The sequence below is a fragment of the Ambystoma mexicanum genome, chromosome 4p (assembly GCF_040938575.1).
Source record: "Ambystoma mexicanum isolate Mex_15411 chromosome 4p, UKY_AmexF1_1, whole genome shotgun sequence".
NCBI lineage: Eukaryota > Metazoa > Chordata > Amphibia > Caudata > Ambystomatidae > Ambystoma > Ambystoma mexicanum.
Window position 1 is genome coordinate 521,936,178 of NC_090927.1, and position 24,380 is coordinate 521,960,557.

The window sequence follows — 24,380 nt, forward strand, 5'->3', positions numbered from 1 at the left end:
GGGATGAAATGAGACAGCCTCCATGAATCTGGAATTTGCCCACACTACTCTATTTGATTGAACAAAGTTAGCAGGATATCAGCCCAGAGCTCTGGGTTGGCACACATAACCATATTGGACACGCCGTCAGGACCAGCAGCTCTGGATTTTTTTAACCTGATAATAATAGCTATAAGATCCTCCTTTCAAAACAAAAGTTCAATGGGTATGGAGCGTGAAGCAGACTATCAGGATTTTTAGCAACAAATTAATCATGGAAACATATTTCCCAGGTTTTACTTGCATTTTAATTTATCGTATCAGAACAAGTCTCAGAGCACTGACTATGAAAAAACGCCAGAGATGATTAATATCATGTTTATGAATTACCTCATATAAGTGTGTCCAGCTTGTGGTGCAACTTATATTGTTATCCGAAGCTTTTAACCAGCCTTACCTTCAGTGACTCTCATAGCCACAAGAGAAGTGATTATTTGCACGTGCTAGATGTGACAAGTTATTGTTAAGCATTGACATAAAGAATAGACTGTGAGCAACACTTGCCTATGTAGTTGTCACATAAAAACATGGTAGACAATGTATTACTTTTTCCATGTATCGTCCCACTGTAAAAGAAGCGTAAGAAACAATAGGATATGACCAAGGCCAAGAGCAGAAGGAATCTGGATAGTAAATGAGGCAATTCTATTTTTGTTGGGTGATTTAAATGCCCAGGTAACTAAAAATGTCTGAATCCTTTGATCTGCTGCAAGGACCATTAGGACACAGATGGAACTAACATGTAACTAGTCTGAAATGATATTATTCCGGGGGCCATTTTGCAAATATGTAAGTGACTGCTGATCATATACAGAGGTTTTGTGTTCTGTACACAGCAGCATATGTCCATGTCTTCGCTAGCTAGACAAATGGTGTGTACACACTTTAGTCCGGGACTGTGCATACGATTTTATAACATGTAAAACGTTTAGCAAACATTTCCATATTAGGATTATATTTTAAGAATAACTTGTATGTAAGTTTTCTTTTAGCATTATTTGATCTTTTTGTTTGCTATTGAATGTTATTAATTAGTGTGCGTTCACGAAAAGTCATGGAACTGAAGGTGTACATAAGAATTCGAAAATCAAATGGATCATTCCCATCACTTGACTTTTAGTTACTGTGTATTTTTCAAATACTCTGCACTGAGGTATGCTTGATGACAGTACCAAGATGAATTCTGTTTGATCCATTATTTTGGATCAGTCTGGATGTGTACCTTTCATTGGTCCAGCTTTAATGCTGGGAAAAGTTGTCCATTGCACTCTAGGACACAAAATTGGTGTTTAATTCGTAAACCTACTGGTCAATTCACACACACATACGTGGAATTCCTATGCCACTAGCATGTCCTTGTCTAATGACACAGGAGTCCTCTTAAATCTTATATTGTCAGTTATTTTTTAAAATGATCTTCATTTTAGGAGGCCAACACAATCAGGGCTTTTTCTTTGCTTATGGTTGGCCTGCAACAAAAAAAGATAACATGTCTAGGTACTTAGCAAGCAATAATAAAAACCATGTATCCGTGTATGTGCATTCTAAAAATACCTAACAAGGCTTTCCTTGTCAAACAAGAAACACACATAAATACACATTTCCCTACCAGGATGAAACTCGTCCTCATTGTCCAATAGGAAATGAGGGGTGTGGTTTATTATATAGCTATAGCAGTGGACACATTGTGGAGAGCTTTTTGAAGAAGATGGAAGTACTCAGCAGTTCAACCCTCTTGTGCTGTGCCAAGCTTGATTGAAACCTAGAGGAGACAGTGCATATGAAAGGTTCAGCTTGTCTCTTACAAGGTATCTTTAATGTAATATTTGTTCAGGAACCAAATCTTGTTGTGAGCACAAATATGTAGTGGAGTGGTTTCTGGTCTGCCAGACGAATGTGCGCTTTTCTCCATAAACGTCTCTAGGTAAATGATATGCATCATTGCCAAGATGACTTCAAACATTCAATCTTTTTTGTAGATTTCCTATTGGTCGGATTCCCGAGGACACTAGGCAGGGGTTGGTGCCCAAGTCTGCCTTGGATCCACAATACTGGGCAGAGGCTGCCACAGTCCTGGCTTTGTTGGTTCTATTCCCCAGTTCCGAAATTGAGGTCTCCCTAAGCCAGGTACTGCTCGTGAAGGTAGGTCTCCCATCAAGTACTGATAGAAGCCTATTCTAGCATTGACATTCAGGCTGGCGAACCATGATTAGTGAAACATAACTTAATACACCCTCACAGAACAATTTTTGAAAACATGCTTAAAAAATCAGAAAGGTTTCGTGCTTTGTTCAATAGATTTATAGCTAAGATGATGACAGCACTTCATTCCTTAATGCCACATTTGGATGCATACAACCCATTACTGTTTCTTTCCCTTCAATGTTGCCTTTTTAACATATGATCAAACGTATTTTTGTAACTTTGATCGTGTTTGCGTTATTCCATCCCAACTTACTGTTTTAAGATAGTCCTATAAAAGGTGTTAAAAAGAAAACTTTTTCTGATTTTTTAAAATTGAACAAGATGACACATTTTGCACAAAAATGTATGAAACGTCTATGAAAATTAAGTTTGTTCATAATATAAAACGCTTCACCATCCTATCATATCACTTTCTGTAGTGTAGACCATCGTCTCCCATACATTTGAATATGGTATGTGATTTGAAACCGTTCAATAGAGCACACTAAATTGACATGCCTGAACGTAAAGAATTGTTTATCCTGTCTAACTTTCATGTTTTGTGTAGAAACATGTAATTATGGAAATTGGAAGAGATCACACAAAGCTTTGGTTTCATGTTGCTTGTTTAGAGGTTAGGTTATGATTTAAATCAGTGGGAGGTGGTCCATATTTTAAAGGAAGATCTAATTATTTCACCAGAATGTGCACAAGCACGCACGCGTAGCAGGGTGACCTGAAACAAGCATGATGGTTTCAGAGGCTCTCCTCCTGAGAGATGCTCTCAAATAATGGATTGAAATACTGCATTTTGCAGCACATGTTTTATTAAATAGTGTGTAAACAGGCATACAATTTTAAATCAGTTCTAAAAGTTAACCCACAAATAAAATCCAATAAATTATAGGTCACCAAGAGTGCAGAGGAGCATTTTCCAATGCATTTTCATGATGCTTTTGCCCACAATATATGCACATATTGCCAATGTAAAACCCACGTTCATGATGCCTGTATTCAGAATATATGCCAGAATGTTCACTATCAAGCACAGTTCCTAATCCATTACCCACAATATATGTCAGTTTTTCTTTTTAAACTACAATGTATGTAAGCAATGCCATTGTGAAACACTTTTTGATGATGCATTTACCCATGATATAAGCCAGCACTCTGATATTTAATACTTGTGGCAACAATATATGCTAAACGTCATGGCTAGTGTCTCTTTTATAAAAGTTGAAATAAGTGAAGCACTTCCTCCGGTTTCCCAAAGGCCCAGATGCCTCTGATCAATAACGAGGTCACTTATTGAACACGTGATGGAATGTCACCAAAAACTACTGTGGGATCCCTTAGACAGCATGATCTGCAGAGTCACACCAATCTTATTTGATTACATTTGATTTACATTTGTAATGCACATACCCCATGCGGTCCAAGCAGAAACTGCATCTAGGCGCTGATGTTATAAAGGCAATTTGTATAAACTACACAGGCTGTCGCTTAAAGCTCTTAAAATTGGAAGCACAGATTACATAAAGAGATAGGTTTTTCATTGCTTCCTAAGGATAGTCAGTGACTCAATCCATCGAAGATGCAGCGGAACAGAATTCCAGGACCGAGGTCCAAAGGAAGAAAACCGTCTGTCTCCCCATGTTGTAATTTTTGACAGGCGGAGCTGTCAGAAGGCACTGGTCCGTGGATAAGCAATACGTTTGCATTTTTGAAGTCAGGTATTCTGGAGCAAGACCATGAATACACTTAAAGACCAAACAAAATTCTTTGAAGCATTGGAAGCCAGTGGAGGCTCTTCCGATATTGCGAAGCAGTTGCCTTTCCTGGCAATGAAAAAATCAGCCTAATAAAATTCTGAGCAACCTGCAGTTTCTTGATTTGACATTTTTGAACACCCACACATTAACTGGGTACACATCTGCAGAAGGATCGACTTTCATACGCTCTACATGATGGATTTACCGTACTGTAAATTCACCTACGAATGGTTAACATTCATGTCAGAATGGATTTCTCAGAAAATATTTCCCAACACGTTTTCTCAATGATTGAAAGAGCAGACCTCGGAATCTGATGTCTGTTTGTTTTTTTGTTTGGTTATTTGTTTGTGTGTTTGTTTGTTTTTAAATCTGGAGACTGTATTATGGACAATTATTATCCTTGCCAAAAAATACCCAGTTGTGTATTTTAAAAAAAGTAAATGAGAAACCATTTCTTGAAATGCCATAAGCTCGTGGCACCACATCCACCCGCTTCTCAGAAGCAATGCTGTTTGGTAGATTTTGTTTCTATTTTCACTTTCTATTACTCTTCCTATCCTTATTTGAATGCCACCACGTTGTAAGTGCTATGACATGCCCTGAATGAAAAAAAAAAGAAATAAATGCAAACCATTGTCAAAGATCAGAAGCTTCATTGGGCAATGTTTATTTGTTTGTGTGTGTGTGTGTGTGTGTGTAAGTAAGAGACAGCACACAAGAGAGAGAGCGCGCGAGAGAGAGAGAGAAGGGGGGGGGTGGAATACTAGCAATGCTACCACACTAATATTTATGAGCAAAAGAGAACTGTTGGTACATGCAATGATGATTTTATGGGTGTCAGTGTACTGACCCATGCCACCTAACCAGTATTAATATTCCTTTTCTTTGGAAGCAACACCTGTGCACCATTGCTTCGTGAATCCCAAGGAAAATACAAAAATACATTTGCATCAACAGATGCTACAGCATCAATACACAGTGTAGCAATCTAGCTTTTGTTGATAATGAATGCTTCTTACCGGAGGTGCGCTGAAAATGTAGAGCGATGAACCCTTTAGTGCCAGAAACGTATATTTGTATTGTCGAGAAGATTCTTGCCCTCGTATCTGCTCACGCACCCACCCCATATGTATAACCTACAACGGTAAAAACAAGGAAACAATTTAGATTCAAATTCAGAGCTGCAAATTGTAAAACACTTCTCATTAATTCAGACAAACACTTGCAACATTGTTTCTCATTTCTATCTGTGTGCACCTGTTAAATGCAAAGTACAAACCCATTCCAGATTGTTTCACTTGTATAATGAACTCAACATCATTGCTTCAGAGGACATCATGTTTTCAAATTATTTAAAGAGCCTTCTCCACATGGACTAAACGCATAATCTAATCCAGGAGATGGTGAGGCCAAGGTGAAGCCTAGCCCAGGTGGGAAGTGCTCAGACACCCCCCCTCACTTCACTTATCTTTCACCACTACGCAATGTAATCATACTCTCTTGTCTGACCTGTCCGTGCCCTTAGCTGACACCAGCTGCACTAGCTACCCCAAAATCTAGATCATGTTCCAACTGCAAGACCTTTCTCAACACTACACAGAGTGAGCCAGGTAAGTCCTGGTACCGCAGAGTTACTAGGTAGACACACTATAAGGGCTGAAGAATAGATTAATTTGGTACATAGAGTTAAGCACTTTCCCCCAAAAAGTTCTAGAAGAGCATAAATCCAGTCGTAGCAAAGTAAAGAAAGTGTGTTTTTAATGCGCCCTTGCGGTACAGCTGCATGCAATCTCACATAGGTGTTTCTCTGGGAGCACCTAAGTACACTGATGAATTCTCTATGCCTCACCAAATCACCCTCTATCACCTTTATATCTGCTTTTTCCTCTTCAACAGTATATACAGCTCCCAACATATTGCTTTATCTCCGCCATCACCTATGACACATTCTATAGATCTCTACATCTCTATCTCTACATTTCCATTAGATGTAGCTGTGCCAAACAGAACCTGTTCTTTTCTGGATAAGTTATATATATATATATTCAGTGAAAAAAACTTTGTTGAAGGGACGTTATGGTTAAGTTGCGCTGCTAAAAACCTTTCAAATTCAGTGAAAAAAACTTTGTTAAAAGGATGTTATGGTTCCAAGTAAAACCGAAAAACCCTTGAAATTCGCCAGTTATGGTAAGCTAAGCAACCATAACTTGTGCCACCACCGTGCACTGCTAAGCCTAACACCCAGGGCATCAAAGATGACATCACAAATGTCATTGATGACATCACTGAATTAACTTAACCATAACCTCCCTTTAACAAAGTTTTTTCACTGAATTTGAAAGGTTTTTAGCAGCGCAACTTAACCATGACATCCCTTTAACAAAGTTTTTTCACTGAATTTCATTGGTTTTTAGCAGCGCAACATAACCATACCGTCCCTTTAACAAAGTTTTTTCACTGAATTTCATAGGTTTGTAGCAGCGCAACTTAACCATAACGTCCCTTTAACAAAGTTTTTTCACTGAATTTCTTAGGTTTTTAGTAGTGCAACTTAACCATAACGTCCATTTAACAAAGTTTTTTCACTAAATTTCATAGGTTTTTAGTAGTGCAACTTAACAATAATGACTTTGACTTTATATACATGTCATATGGAACTGACTGAATCTCTTCTACTGTACTTGATGTCCGCAAACTCATTTAATGTTCGCGGACATGTTCGAAGAACAGTACCACTACCTAACAACTCTAGGGGGGCATGTTTGATTGTTATATCATAACATAGGAACATTTAACAAATTCAAAAAGGAGCACACAAACACATTATATGTACTAATACATAAGAAATGCAACCCATATATACAACACACTAACCATTCATTTAAATGCACTATGCTCTAAAATGGAATATACCACAAGAAGATAAATTGGCTTCCAACATAATTACCTCACAAACACGACAGAACTGAGAACAAGAGCAGACCCACTGAGTACATAGGACATATCTTACCTGAAATAGTAAGTGTACTTAATTGTATTCATATATTTATAAACTTTCTGTATTAGATAAAAAAACATATATTTTTTTTTTCTCATAGAAATGTCTAGTATTCTGGAATGGCTAGAGGAGCATTTCCCACATGAAGAAATGTCACAAGATAGTGAAACTAATGGTAAACAATTTATAATATAAGGCGTTTAATTATTATTATTTTGTATACATTTAACATATATATATTTGTTTTTGTACAGAGCATACCAAAATAGAAAATACTTCAGAAAAACCTGTTATGGATAACACTTGTCACAGTATAGAAGAAAAAATGGATTTATTGTTGACTCATTTTAATAAATTGGAAACTTTCGTGGAAGATCATTTTAAACTAAAAACCTCGTACCATTGCCCCACATGTACTTGTCCCTCCTCACCATATCCCAGTCAATTATCCCCAAACCCTCTCCATAACCCAAAACGTTTTGATGAGACTTACATCCCTTCTTCACCTAATAAGAATCATGTTGAAACCCCTAATTCTCCTGTTTTCGTTTCTGTTTCTGCCTCACCTTCTCTGTCATAAACTATTAATATATGTTAAATAAAGTTTAATTGTTATAATGTGTTATAAATAGTTTTTTTGTTTTTTTTTAAAACAATGTTGGTGTCCGCGGACAGTGCAGGTGTTCTGAAATGTTCGTAAATAAACGAAAATGGAGGTGTCCTGAAGAACACTATACCTGTTCGTACTGTTCGCTATCAAGTTCAAACTGTTCTAAGAACACACGCGGTGTCCTGAAATGTTCGTAAAAAATAAAATTCAAGTGTCCTAAAGAACACAATATCTGTCCGTAGTGTTTGCTACCAAGTTTAAACTGTTCTAAGAGCACTATTGGTGTCCTGAAATGTTCGTATGTAAACGAAAATGGAGGTGTCCTGAAGAACACTATACCTGTTCGTAGTGTTCGCTAGCAAGTTCAAACTGTTCTAAGAACACACGCGGTGTCCTGAATTGTTTGTAATTAAACGAAAATGGAGGTGTCTTAAAGAACACTATACCTGTCTGTACTGTTCGCTAGCAAGTTGAAACTGTTCTAAGAACACAATTGGTGTCCTGAAATGTTCATACATAAACGAAATTGGACGTGTCCTGAAGAGCTGGGGGAAATCCGCCGAAAATTCGAAAATGTGCGCTATTACCGCCGGTGGCAAATCCGCTGGTGCGAAGATACCCCATTGAGCCCAATGGGGAATGGGGCATTCCCAAATGGGCTCAGTGGGGAATGGGGACTTACATTACCGCCAAACTCGTGATCCGGCGCTACTAGCGCCGGGGAGTTCGGCGGTAGGGCTAATACCACCCGCGCTAATAGCGTTACCGTTACCGTCCAAGTCGTGATGAGGCCCATAGTAAAGATATTTTTTTTGCTACAGTTAGTCATTCAATACAATTTGTTCATTAAGAACATATCATATGTACTGAACTGATGCAATGTATCTTATGTAAATAAATAAGTTTAATGGTTTTGAAGAAGGCGCTGAGGATTTCAATAAAAAAAATCAATATCTAAATTAAAAACAGCGCTATATACAAACAAAATTACTAATTTGAATCTTTTACAATTGCAGTGAAGACCAGTCTCCTGAAAAGAAGCAGCCGAATTCGAAGAACAAAGAAGAACTAAGAAGTTACCTGTTAATTTATGAAAAAAAATAAGTAGAATATCACCATCATATTTGTATTATTACTCAAACATACTGTAAAGTTAATACACGCTATTTCTGTGCCTAAAAATAGAGATTGTGTACCATTTTGTCCAAAAATCTCCATGTCTTAAACAGCGATTTACAGCCAGAATGGCCCACAAATTCCTATTTTTGGACACACAAATTACCCAACTGAACCGCTACAATTTTCATATTACAGAACAAACAACTCTTTTAATTGTATACATTAGATTTACTATTTGTACTTTTCCACACCACTAGCTTACTTTTTTTTGTCATCTGAACCCCAGTTTAGGAACACATACATTCAAGAATACCTATCCCTACTAGCTGTAGTACCCAATGCACAATCACACACCATTACATACATCTTTATCATCTTACTCAAACACTCATGCACACAGCACACAGACATTGCAGAACACCCCAACCCATACCTTCTTTATTTTTTTCAACAGACCCTAAAGAATGCCTACCAAAAGTCAAATCCGTAGAAAGCAACGCAGAAGTAGAGCAAATGAAAATAAAAGTGTCCAACATAAGCATCCATCTCTAGCAGAATTTATAAAAAAAGTTGAAACAAAACAGCTAATACAGTCATTTAGTGAAACACAAGAAGTTTCAAGTACAAAAACTTTTCCTCCTCTATCAAAATGTAAAACAAACCAAAAAACAATTAACAGAAAATCAGCTATCACTACAGATAAAACTACTTCTTTAAATGTTAATATAGTGCAATGTAAGCATACCAAGAAAAGTATTTTATCCAAAATGTACCGTCACAAAGTCCTTCAAAATCTTATAAAAACAGGAGAGAAATCAGGTTCAATGCTTAAAACCTATCATAGGAAATTAATCTTAGAATTGTTGATGGACAGCGCAATTCTTCTCAAAAGAAAGTTATTTATTTTACTGTTAAACAAAATGAAACCACTAACAAAACTAATAACTAAATTACAAAAAAGACTTCTCAATAAGCGAAATGTCAACAGAAAGAACTTCTTAAGTATTTGCGGAGGTGAATGGAATCACACTACGAGCACAGAACCATATTTTAATGAAGAAGCGTACAAACAAAAGCAAACAAATACAATTGCCATACATAGCAGTGGTCGAGGTTATGAAAAAGTGAATAATACCATAATGGAACAGGAAGTACTCCTTACAAAAATATGCCCTGAAAACTTAGAATTACCCCTCCATTCAACTGAATCAAAACGTCTAGTGTACAAATGGCCATGCACGTCAATGTGTAACATTCCCAAACAATGTTTCAAATCTTTACACCAATTCCTCAATAAATATGTAAAAAGCAAAGACAAAATCAAAATTAAATTACTGCAAAATATGGATACCTGTCCAGTGCGCAAGTAAACAGGACTACAAGGACATTCATTGGCCTGCATTACAGGACCTACTTGTAAAAGCACTTTCCATGATATCAAAAGGATATCAACACATCATTCAACTATAAGAAATCTAGTCTATAAACTGTACTATGCTAAAAGTCCTGCTTTAGCACTAGCAAATTTAAATAACATCCTTCTACGTGGTACAGCAAAACACCTACTTGAAGAAATTGACTATATCCAGAAAAAATATTTTGGAAGTGAAAGCGATTTACAGAATGAAATAGCTTTAAACCAATTAAGCAACAATTCTACACATGGCAACCTTTTCCTAAACACATACAAAAAAGAAATACTAAAATTTAAAAGTACATCAGCTGAAGTACCGAACCATGTATGTGTATGTTGCTGTAGAACTTTTTATAAAAGTAACACAAAAACTGTAGACCTATCATACAAAATAGAAGACAATGAAGATTGTAATTGGTTTGAATTAGCTCTCTACCTTGTAGCAGAAAACAAATACGAAATAACTGACCCTTAATACTTTGCAGTTACTGTACTACAAAACTTGACAACAATCAAACTCCTTCACGTGTTATAACAAATAATTTGGAATTATACCCAGTACCAAAACCCCTACAACAACTTAATTTATATGAGAGACCACAAACAGCAAAATTACCTCCCTTTGAATTGGGAAAAGGCATTCGTGGAAAAGTAGTTTATTTACCATTAGATCTAAAAGAAAATGTGCATACTCCAGGAGTGCGACGTCCAATGCAGCAATCTTTAATTATCTTAGTAAATGGAGTACCTACAAAAGACAAAAAAATATGGCAACAGCTGGTAGATTTACATGAACTTAGACAAGCCTTCCAATATCTTAAAGAGAATAATGAATATTACAAAGAAATTAATATTGAAGAAAACTTGAAAGATACAACTGAAATAATTCAAGAAACACAACAAGCTGGTCAATTTGAGCTACTAGATCCTGCTACAATATCAAATACTTTAGACCATTATACAATTCATCATTTGCACTCTAATGACACCATAGAAGATGTACTGGAAACGTACCAAATGCGTCAAACAAAAGGATCGCCAATCAGCATATGGGAAAAAAGTATAGAAGCACGTGCTTTTCCTCTACTCTTTCCTACTGGCAAAGGAGGAAGGTATGATGATAGACCTATTCAAATATCAGCTTCAGAATACCGCTCATTACGGATGTATTCTGAAGATCCCAGATTTAGACAAAATGTGGAATACATATTCCACCTACTCTTTGAAAGTGAACTAGAAACTTTATGTTATGGAGTTGCACACATATTAAAATCAGTATCACACTTTCAAAATATGACAGCTACACAATTATTAGAAAAAGTGCAACAAAAGGATGAGGTTTTAAAATCAAATATTACAAATCTATTAGCAAATATGCGTGGTACTAAAGAGTACGGGTTTCGACGTCATGGAGATGTACGTTGTATGATCAGAAACCTTGGCCCACCTACTTGGTTTGTTACATTAAGTTGTGCAGAATATGCATGGGAAGATTTACATGATTTCCTACGCATGTCAAATAAAAACAAAACAAACATAGATATACTAACACCTGGAGAATTTTGTTCTTTGGATCCTGTTAATGTTTCAAGATATTTTCACCATCACTTCATTGCTATGCTACATTTTATTTGTAATAAAACTGTTCCTCCCCTTGGAGAAGTGCAAGACTTCTTTTGGAGAAAAGAATACCTAGCCAGAGGAGCACCACATATCCACATGCTTTTATGGATTAAAGATGCTCCTAAATTTGGTCAAGACAGTGATGCCACTGTTTTACAGTTTATTGAAAAATATGTCACTTGTGAAATTCCATCAGAAGCCACAAATAGTGATCTTCATGCACAAATTGTACAATTTCAAAGACACAAAATGTGGAAAATAGTGTCGTCACAAATACAAAAACAAAGGGAAATACTACAACAAATGCCAATTTGGTTTCCCTAGACCAGTTACAAATACAGGTCAAGTGAACAACCTCATGTCTTCAGGAAGACATAGTGTTAACGGTAAGTCACCTAAAATACATATTACATAAAAAGAAAAGAAGAAGGAGGAAAAATATATCAATGATTATAATGCAATCATTGCCCACTTATGGAATGCAAACATAGATGTGCAGTACTTTGCAGACAATTCTACTGCAGTTGCACGATATCTCACAGCATACTTAACTAGAGCAGAAAAGACATAGCTCCAAGACCTCTGGAATGACCTGTCTTCAGATAAAACAGTGTCTCAGAAATGATACAGCTTGGGCATAAAAATGCTCACCCATAGAGAATGTGGATCATATGAAGCAGCTGATCGTTTAACTGGCACTGCATTGTATGGTAAATCTGAAAATATAGTATGGCTAAGTCTTGGTCCAGCTAAATCTAGAAAAAGAGTTCTAAAATCATATGAAGATATAGAAACAATAGCCAAACGTGATCCCAACAGCCAAGACATTTTAAAAAACAATTTATTGGACACATACTACCCAAACAGAAGTAATACTTTGGAAAACATGTGTCTATACCACATAGCCCAAAACTACACATACAAAAATAATATGAAACCTGATGAAAAAAAAGGTAAATATAGAGTGACAAACTGTGAATGCAGCTTAGTTAAACTCACTAAACCAAATTTAATTAATCATATCAAATTGTCATTAAAGACTCCTCAACATAAAGAAGTATATTACATGTCCCTGCTACAACTCTTCAAACCATGGAGAAAAGAAGAACAAATACTAGATAACTATGACTCATATGAGGATGCTTTCAAAGCAAATGAAAGCACTATAACTGATGTAAACTTTACACAGTACAAAACAATGTTGCACAATGAACAGCAACACGAACAAGAACTCCAAGCCCAACTAGATAAGGACACTCCTGACAGTAGTCAACCTTCTGTAACAGGAAGCCAAGAACCACTGGGAGAACCACTAATAATAAATGAAGCAGAATTAGCTATGATAGAAGTAGAAAACACCATGTGTCAGTATGAAGATAAAGAAGACTTAACTATACTACAATCAAAACTAAACAATGAGCAACGTAGCATTTTTCAAGAAGTAACAAAACAAATTGCACATGGTGTAAAACATGAAAATAAAGAATGTTCCTGCCATAATTATAAACCTATATTACTGTACGTCAGTGGTGAAGCTGGTTCTGGCAAAACATTCCTAATCAAAATCATTAGTAAGTTCCTTCAACAATTGACATACAACAAACTGTCAGCTGTTGTCACTGCCCCCACAGGTTTAGCTGCCTAGAACATAGGTGGTGTTACATTACACCGATTACTACTATTACCAGTAGAACACCAGAACAAATTAGACTATTACAAACTTTCTGCAGAAGCTGCAATGGAACTACGCAGAGTATTGAAACAAATGAAAATGCTACTAATAGATGAAGTGAGCATGGTCTCCAACCTGATGTTAGCTTTGATTCACCTCAGATTACAAGAAGTACTCAAAACAGACTATGAAGAGCTCTTTGCAGGAAAACACATTACTGTTTTTGGAGATCTGCTTCAATTAACACCAGTAAAAGGTGAGCCTATTTTTAAAACATTAGGACACAAACTCTGCCGTAAAACTGTTGGCAGCATTGGAAATGTCAACCTTTGGCAACATTTCCAATACAGAGAATTAACAGAAAACATGCAGCAATCTGCAGATCTCACTTATGCAAACATAAAAAGTATCAGAGTTGGTATACTTTCTAAAGAAGCAGAAGCAATATTGAAAACCCGGCACATTAATGCACTTTATGGCGATAATGCATGTGCTACAGATGTTATGGAACAATTAGCCCACAAAAATGTCAATTGTATAGCCTTAATGCCAACTCTTGCAAGCTGTTTCAAATTCAATGAAATCATGCTAAGTAAAGAAATGCAACAAATCATGGAAATTAGCGCCACAGACAAACTAGATGTACATGGTATGACACTACCCATGTGTGACCAAGCCACAACAAGACTAAATAGTTTAGAAAAATCAATCTCAAACACAGCAGGCTTAGAAAAGATATTGAAATTATCCTTAAATTGCAGAGTAATGCTTAAACATAACCTTGACGTGGACCAAGGACTAGTTAATGGAGCACTGGGTACAGTTGTTGGCTTTCAAACATACCCAGGCAACAACAAAATTCAGTTTGTCAATATACTCTTTGACAAACTTTCAGAAAGGAAAAGTATAGGACGCTCAACAGCTAGATTCCTTCTCTTCAAAGATATGTATGTACGCAGAGAACAATTTTCTCTAACTCTTGCATACACAGTCACGATTCATAAATCACAAGGTCTTACCCTAGACAAAGCAATGATAGATATTGGTAACACAGTCTTTAAAGAAGGCATGAGCTACGTAGCACTATCACGCTTACGTACACTTGACGGTCTATTTCTAATCAACTTTGATGCAAGTAAAATAAACGCTGATATTCCTTGCATTTTAGAATACAATAGACTTTGCTCACTATACACCCCCCACCTAAACACATATTCTGTTCCACAAAAAGTAAAACATTATAAAAGAAAAATAAATCACACAGAAATGCAACAGGATGTCACTGCAAATCCTCCAAAGAGAGTAAAAGAAACTACAGAAACTAATACTTCATCAAGTACCACAAGCAAAAAAGAATCAATTAGGGAAAGTAAACCAGGTACTTATTTAAAGAAGGAAGACAAACTCCAAAAAAAGCAGTTAGATACAGAACTACCTGAACCATTTAAATTCTCAAATATAGTTGGTGTAAGTTGCTATGAAAATGTAGCAATGAATATTCTATTTCAATTACCACCAATTGTTGACAACATTTACTTACACAGTACAGACCCATTGTGTTTGCAAATGTTAGTACTTCACAGAAATGCAGCAAACAATCCTGACAACACATATAGTGTTTATGGAATAAGACAACAATTGGACTACTGTGCTGGAATGGTGAAATTCACTATAAACTCACAGGAAGATCCACAAGAATTTCTAATGTACTTAATACAAGTACTGGAAAACAAAAACATACCTATAAATGAAATCTTTCAGATTTCATACATGTGGAAACATACATGCACTCTCTGCAACAATGTGACACAAGAAGAAAACCCCAATGAACGCTTCATATACATATCAATACCAAATTGTGAATCCATTCCATTTCAGCGACTTGTACAAAATGCAAACCATGGTAGATTATGCTCTACCTGCAATTCAGATAATCGCTCCACGTTAGTAATACAAACACATAGAAAATACATAATACTAATGCTTCTACGTTACAATGCAGATGGTACCAAAAACAACTGCAAGCTGACTGGATTCACACATGGTCAAATATCACTTGGTAAGAAAACCTTCACAACAATAGGTATAATCTACCACGCAGGATTCACAACCAATTCAGGGCACTACACTGCATATACAAAAAAGAAATGTGGATGGTTTGAATGTAATGATAGTACCATTACTCTAAAGCAGAGATTACCAGCAAATCTTACAAACGCTTATTTGATGTTCTTAAAACCAAAATTAGATAACTAAACTGTATTTAAACCCTAAGTAAACTTGTGTAAAAAAAATCTCCAAAAGCTATCTAACTGCTCAAAGATTCTACAACAACTAATTAGATAAATGAATACCACTACATTAGACCAAAAATACGCAGTTAGAATACGCCAATTGGTATCTAACTGTCCCAAAATTTAACAATATCCAAATAGATAAATCAATACCACTAAAATATATCAAAACAATTGACAGTTAGAATACGCCAATTGGTATCTAACTGCTCCAAAATTTTATAATATCCAAACAAATAAATAATATGTTACTACTCCAAAAAAATGCAACAAGCCAAAGTATAAAGCATTAACTGAAACAACAAGTGAACACTGAAAAAAAACAAACAAATAAACTGTAGCATAACAGAAAAAGGTTTTTTTTTTTTAATCCAACATGGATTTTTTTTTCTCCCACAGACCCAATGATTTTAGCAAAAAATACAGAAACTGAGCAAATTGCACAGTACTCTGATTTGTAATCTACTAAATATGAGGGTCCAAAAAAATAAGTCATTCCAAAATACTAATACTACCATGCTATGTTCTTTTATCATAGAAATTAACAAGAAATACATGTACTCCGGTTACTAGACCAAACAGTAAGTATACAATAATAAGGAGAACCATCGCAGCATATCACATCCATTGTATCTAATACTTTTGTTCCTTATACATTTGTTTTTCACCCAAAGTTATAAGCAAATATGAATGTGATATGCTGTGGTGGTTGTGGACAGGGCATAGAGTCTTGGGTGCATGGCCAAATGCACCATGCACCCAAGACTCTATGCCCTGGCCACAACCACCGCAGCATATCACATCCATAGAGTCAAACATTTCAACTATGGTCTATGGAGACTTTTAATGTCCGCGGATATTATGAGTGTTCTTAGAACACTTTCAACTTGCCAGCGAACAATACGGACAGCGTTTTCAGGACACCCCCTATGAACATTTCAGAACAACGCGATAGTTCTTAGAACACTTTCAACTTGACAACGAACAATACGGACAGTGTCCTCAGAACACCCCCATTTCGTTTATTTGCGAACATTTCAGGACACCGCGAGTGTTCTTAGAACACATTCAACTTGCCAGCGAACAGTACGGACTACGCCTTCAAGACACCCCCTACGAACATTCCAGGACACCGCAAGTGTTCTTAGAAACGTCTTCAGAACACCCCCATTTTGTTTATTTGCGAACATTTCAGGACACCGCGAGTGTTCTTAGAAGTGTCTTCAGAACACCACCATCTTGTTTATTAGCAAACATTTCAGGACACCACGAGTGTTCTTAGAACACATTCAACTTGCCAGCCACAACCCCCATTCATATTTGCAAACATTTCAGGACACAGCGAGTGTTCGACAACGTCTTCAGAACACCCCCATTTTGTGTATTTGCGAACATTTCAGGACACCGCGAGTGTTCTTAGAACACATTCAACTTGACAGAGAACAATACGGACAGCGTCCTCAGGACACCCCCTACGAACATTCCCCAGACACCGCGAGTGTTCTTAGAAACGTCTTCAGAACACCCCCATTTTGTTTATTTGCGAACATTTCAGGACACCGCGAGTGTTCTTAGAAGCGTCTTCAGAACACCACCATCTTGTTTATTTGTGAACATTTCATTACACCGCAAGTGTTCTTAGAACACATTCAACTTGAGAGAGAACAATACAGACAGCGTCCTCAGGACACCCCCATTTTGTTTATTTACGAACATTTCAGGACACCGCGAGTGTTCTTAGAAGCGTCTTCAGAACACCACCATCTTGTTTATTTGCGAACATTTCAGGACACCGCGAGTGTTCTTAGAACACATTCAATTTGACAGAGAACAATACGGACAGCGTCCTCATGACACCCCCCTTTTGTTTATTTGCAAACATTTCGGGACACAGCGAGTGTTCTTAGAAGCGTCTTCAGAACACCACCATCTTGTTTATTTGCGAACGTTTCAGGACACCGCGAGTTTTCTTAGAACACATTCAACTTGACAGAGAACAATATGGACAGCGTCCTCAGGACACGCCCATTTTGTTTATTTGCAAACATTTCAGGACACCGCGAGTGGTCTTAGAACAGTTTCAGCTTGCTTGCGAACAAAACAGACACATATTGAGTCCACAGAACACCCCCCATTCAGTTTATTTAGAACATTTCAGAACACCTGTGATGTCTGCAGACAAATCGAACACAAAAAAAGTCTAACACATAAGAAAACACAATTTTCATCCTATCTCATACACTCCCACCCTCCCCAAACACTCCTACACACCAACAAACTGTTGGTGTGTAGCACACAATTTTGAACAAAGTTTCACCGCGCTGTCCGCGGATGTCCGCAAATCCAAGTTGGCAGGCGCTACTGAAAATCTGACGCGCTTCACGCTCCACGCCGTCCAATCAGCGAACATGTCGCATGTCCGCGGACATCACGCAAGCCGATTGGCCAATCAGGACACTGTCCGCGGAGCGAACAGGGAAATGTGTCCGTGGACCGAACACAGATATCACTTTTTACCTACTTTTTGGTCATTTTAAAAAAAAACTACTGGATGGATTTTCACCAAATTTGCATAAGCACGCTTTTGGGACTAAGCCGCTGCTCCTGGTCCAAATTTGGTGAAAATCCGTCTAGCGGTTTGGGCTGTAGACGCGGGCAAAACATTTTTCCTATTCAGTCTATGGGAAAAAAAAAAGTTTTGGGACCCCCCCTATAACTTTGCCCCCCCCCCTGGACGAATCCTCACCAAACTTTTTTGCACAGTTTGGTGAGGATTCGTCCAGGGAGAGCGAAGTTATAAGTCGCCCAAAAAGTGCTCTTCCTATGGAAACACCAACTTAACCATAACTACATGGCCACTACCGTGGCCATGTAATATATATATATATGTAAATTATGACGTTTTTGTAAATTGATCGATTTCATATGCAAATGAACTTTGGGTCTCATGTGCATACAAAGTTGCTTATGATGGTTCTCCATCAATTCAAACTGTATGTGTAATGAAGGAAGCTATCTTTTGTATTCTCTAATGAAAATATGAACATGTGCCAGGCAAAATACTGAAATGTCAAACTGAAACTACCAAACACAGCAAAAAATATCAAGGTTTCAAAGTTTACATACGAGACCAACTGTCTAGTGGCAAGAAGAATACGAGAACAATATGAGAAAAATACGAAAAGATATATCAGACATAAAATGCTGACCAATTCAATCATCAATAGTTACCCATAAACTGGAAGAAAACCATATAAAAAAAATCTTTATCTGTAAATATAAGATACTGTATTTAACATGCACATGAAAGAGGTTTGGAATAATGTTAAGGCATGACACAGAGGCTTCCTATTCAATTTTTTTTTAATTACTACAACAACAGACATTCTTCTTTCATTGATGGGTTAGTCACAAGATATGTCACCTGACTCTCCACCAGTCTTTAGAGGGCCAGTTCCATAAGAATTCTCCAGTTTAGGCAGCTGTTAGGGAGAATTCTCATTTATGCCTAATTTCCCTCACCTAATGAGTCCCTCAGCAGCTTTGCTGGATTTCAGGGGTATATTTTTTCTAGCTGGTAAGAGTGTGAGCCTGTTTCCCACTCTTACATGTGTTTTGCCTTGTGTATTTCTACTTTTTGTGTGATCTTGGGCTCTGGAGCCACACCACTCCATGAGCCCCAGTATTTGTGTGTTACACAGCACCTTCAGTGCAATAACACAGGGTTGTCTTTCAGACTTCCCACTGACTCAATTTTTCTGGGGCTGACTACTGTCCCCCATAAACCTGTAAAGTTGCCATTAACTTTATGTAGTCACTTTAAACTACAGACCCAGTACACCCCATCTTTCATGGAGAATTGGAAATGGTTAATTCCTACCCCTTTTTGTCTGTGTCTCTCTGAGCTTTGTTTTGCTCTTTTTACATTTAGACTTGGCTGGTGGCAGTGGTACCTACCCTAACTTTTCTACCGCGATTATACTATATAAATGTGCTTCTGTTACGGGCTATTGTATTAGCCTCAAACTTAAACCCGCTTGCCCAAATACTTTTTATTTCTGCTCCGGTTGGGTTTAGTCACCATTTCTTTTTGTTAAAGTCCTTCTTGTGTTTTACTTTGCGTAGCAAACCAGGTTTGCCTTCTTTATTCACAGTATTGTGGCGTACTTCTAAGAAGAAGCCCTCCTTTGGCGCCTGGGTGTCTAGGTCGCTGAATGTGAGGGCGGGGTGTAGTCAACCCCTTCACAGGGTCTCCTTGGAGACCCAAGTCACGCTTTGTATTGATTGGCTGAGGTGGTTGTCCGGGCCCGACAACCCGCCTGCTGAGTGATTTGACAGCCAGGCTGTGTGAATGGGGGATTTTCACATAAAAGGCAGGACTCTTGGGCTGGAAGTCAGAGTCGCCACTGGAACTGCAAGGAACCGAAGAGAAGTGGAGAAGAAGACAGCTGCTGCACCACCGAGTCTCGGTGAAGCCCTACTGCAGTCCTGAGCTATCTACCCTTCAATGACAAGAGAAGATCTGGTCCAGAGTCTCCTTCCCTTGAGCCTGGTGGGATCAACCAGCTCATCTTCCACAGCCAGACGATCCTCTTCGTGCTCAAAATCTCTGCACACTGCTGTAGTGGTCCGGATAGCCATCTGAAGAGCCTCTCCTGTTTTAAAGGAGTGCACCTTTTATTCACCATCACTGCTGCTGGCCTCATCCCTTGGTAGTGCAGATCACTCCAGACGTCCTCCTTCTTTTCTCCACGACTGAAGCTCCAGGAACCGTGAGTCTGCAGGAAACTACCAGGAAAAAACTGCCGTGGCACCAGCGTTCTTCAACGAATATGGTAGTGTGTCCGATTTAGAGGAATTGGGGTGAACCCTTCTTCCTCACCAAAGGCTTGTCCTTTTCTTCCTTCCCTCTTATAACTTTTGCCTCCTCTTCTGACAATATCTAAGTACTCCTGGCAATCTTGAATCGTGAACTGTTCCAACCGTGTAATCCTCGGCAACAGGTACCCTGTTCCACTTGACACTGGTGCAGGCCTATTGACTTTTATCTTCTTGTTAGAAAGTGCCCTCTGATTCTCTCTGCCTTGACAAAAGTATTGCCTATGATTTTTATCCCCAACTCTGTTGTGTTTATTTATGTGCTAAGTGTGTTTGACTATGGTTACATTTCTTCCCGCGGGTACGCTTATCTTTAGTAAGACCAAATTGTCATTACTGTCAAAAAGTGATGCATATGTACTCCCGGTAACGTCTTTGTTTCATAACACCGGTCTGTCAAATCCTAAAGTACTTACCTTGAATTGTTCTGCACAAGGGGAATTGGTTGTGTGTAGTGCATTTGAAGTGTGGTTTTATTTTACTAGAAGTGAAGTGTTTTGTGAACAGATGATTTAAAAATAAATGTACTTATATTTTTTAACCAGAAACCTTGAGTCAGTGTTTGCTTGAGTCACAGTAATTGTATTCCTTTGTGTAATCTCTACTACTGCTCATTTGCTCTTGAGATAAGTCTGGCTGCTCGGTCACTGCTACCACTCTTTCTGTGTAGTACAGGCTTGTACCAAAGGTGAACTTGTATTACGAATTATAGTCTTAACTCTGTGCAGTGGTCCCTAAGGGCACTGCATAGGATTATGCCTAACACTGGTAGCAGCTGTGGTGGGATTTTTAAGTATAGTGATTACACTTAGAGTGATGCTATTAACTTGGGTCAACTAACCACAAGGCTAAACACCACTATAGTCTAATAACTGAAAAATCATGTCAAATATGGAAAACTACAGTGAGGAGAACCTCTTAAACTACACTGCTGAGGTTTTGAGAACCATGTGTAGAGAACAGAAACTCTCTGGTAAAGGAAAGAAATCTGAACTGGTTGCTAAGTTATTGTGAAAGCAAAGTCTGGAGAGTGGGTCAGAAGGGCACACCCCTCCAGCAAATGTGGATACTGATGTTTCTGATTCTGAGAGTGTTGGTTTAGAAGAAGTAGAGGAATCCTTGTTAGGAGATTGTACCACTTCTCTACCTGCCCAGAAACCACAACCGCTGTCCACAGGGACCCCATCAGGTCCTACACTCACTCCTGAATGTATTGCCCTTGAGAAAATGAGACTTGAATTGGAAGTGAAACATATTGAGGCACAAACTGCCATGAAACACCAAGAGTTATGGCTCAGGGAAATGGAGATGGCTTATGCTTTAGAGATGAAAAAAATTGTCTTTGGAAAATGCTTCTCTCACAGAATCTACTAGGTCTTCCAGCCCTAAGGGACCTTGCATGCCAAAGGAGATGATTGGTTTGTATTAGACTAAAATTGATGTTTTGGATTGGTTAGCAATGTTTGAGTATAATCATGGGATTCAGGGTATCACAGGGAATCAGTTGATTCCTTGACTTTTCTCTATTGCAAGTGATGCTGTAATGGAGTTGGGGGAGGAGGATAAGCAGGATTATTAGTGGGTGAAGCTAGCTAGATATAGCTAGATTTGGGAAGACCCCTTCCCAGTACCTTAAGAGGTTTAGGACCCTCAAAAAGCATGATGGTACCCCTTGGGCTACCTGGGTGTGTGAATGTTTGAAAAACTTAGATAGGGTTACAAAGTGAACACTTATGAAGGTTTGAGGAATCTTGTTATGTTGGAGTCTATTTATGATGCCTGCCCTCCTGAGCTTAGATAGCACTTGGCTGATTCAAAGGAGACAGATCTTAAGAAGTTAGCTAAGGCTGCAGACTTGTGGGTTTCCAACACGGCTAGTCACAAGGATTCTGGGGCAACTCAGAAGAAGGATGAGGGAAACCAGCCAAAGAAAGATAACAAGGAGATTTCCAATACCTCCCATCCAGAAGAGCTCCCCAAACATAACCAGAGTAAGTCACAGGGGAAACCAAATAGGGCTAGTGAATCCTCTGGTGCTCATCCAGAGGGAGGTCAGCAGAAGCCCCCATTCCAGAGAGCATTTGGTAAATGCTATGTCTGTGGGTCAACTGACCATATCAAAGGAAGATCCCAGGTGTAAGGGTAAACCTGCAGGGATTAGCACTGCCTCCTTAGCCTTCTCCCCAGAGGAAGAAGTACAAGTGGCTAGTGCTCACTTTGAACTATTTGCTGAGCACCCTTGGGTCTCCAGGTAACTGTATCCTTAAAGTCCAAAGTTTCGGGTAAGAAACAACATAGTGATGTGCATGAATCCATTCCTGAAAACTCTAAGGAGTATTATGTGGACAGTGTTCTTGTCAATGGCCAGGACACCCCTGCCATGAGAGACACTGGGGCCAGCAGAACAGTTGTGGACAAAAGATTTTTCAGGCCTGAGGATGTTGCTAAGGCACCCAAAGGCCCCACCAAACTTGCTGGAGGCCCTGTTCAAATGGTTCCTATTCTACCAGCTCTCATTCAGTATAATAAAATCACAGTAAGGATCCCTGTCAGTATTCAGAGTGAGGTGCCTGGGAGAGCCTTATGGGGAATGATCTAATAACTCTGGGAGTAGTATCCAGTACCCCTAGGCCTTGCAGTATGGCGAAGCAGAACCAAACCAAATCGGCTGGAGAGGCCACCTTAAGGGACCACTCTGGGCCTGTGGGAACCTCTACCGAGAACCCCACTACAAGCCCTGGTGTTAGTAAATTGACCTCTAACCCAGGCAAATTTCAGGCTAGTATGTTAGGGAAATGGGAGCCCAAACCAAGCTCCATCATTGTTCCTCCAGTTTTAAAGTCTCTCACTCTCCCTGCTTCTGAGGAAGAGGTGGATAGACCAACTAGACCCCTCCCTATGCATAAGAGAACTGGTAATTCTCAGTGCTGGTGGAAAACCAGAAAAGAAAAGTCTAAGGCCAAAAACCTTAAGACTGTTGGACCTTCTACAGAAGACTCCAACCCAAATCCTAATGTTAGGAGAAAAACTCCTAAAGTAGGTAAGGTTAGATCTAAGAGGAGGGGGAAGCATATACCTTGCTTATCCCCAGCCCCTCCAACCAAGATACCTGAGACCCAACCTGCTCCCAAAAGAGAGGTGCTGAGGAACCCTGGGGGCTCCTCCAGGTCTAAGGGGGTCCTTTATAAGGACCCCTTGAAAAAGCCTATCACAGGTTCAGGAGTTGTACCAACTTCTGAGGGACTGGTCAACCAGATCCCCTATTGATTCAAAAGGTGTGTAGGTCATATATTTTACAAAGGAAAACCTTTGATTGTACCATTTAGCACAGAGCAGGAAGTCACCACCAAAATGCTGATGGTCTCTCTAGGATGTTTATAACTGACTAGAAGTATGAGATCCATCCAGGAGTGGATTAAATCCTCCTGTCCCTTAGTCTGGCGGGGGGGCAGTGTTAGGGAGAATTCTCATTTATGGCTAATTCCCCTCACCTAGTGAGTCCCTCAGCAGCTTTGCAAGATTTCAGGGGTTTATTTTTTCCACCTCGTAAAAGTGTGAGCCTGTTTCCCACTCTTATATGTGTGTTTTTCTACTTGTGTATTTCTACTTTTTGTGTGATCTTGGGCTTTGAAGCCACACTACTCCATGAGCCCCAGTTTTTGTGTGTGTTACACAGCACCTTCAGTGCAGTAACACAGGGTTGTCTTTGAGACTTCCCAATGACACCATTTTTCTGGGGCTGACTACTGTCCCCCAGAAACCTGTAAAGTTGAC

The 24,380-nt window shown here is 38.6% G+C and overlaps 1 protein-coding gene across 1 annotated transcript in view; it reads right to left on the bottom strand.

The window, feature by feature from the left end:
• The window catches only part of SNTG2 (syntrophin gamma 2), a 1,542,102-nt gene that overhangs the window by 545,689 nt on the left and 972,033 nt on the right, over window positions 1-24,380 (bottom strand). The window contains exon 12 of the mRNA XM_069605189.1: window positions 5,018-5,134. Within this exon, the coding sequence (XP_069461290.1) occupies window positions 5,018-5,134 (117 nt within the window). The remainder of the gene's footprint in view (window positions 1-5,017; window positions 5,135-24,380) is intronic.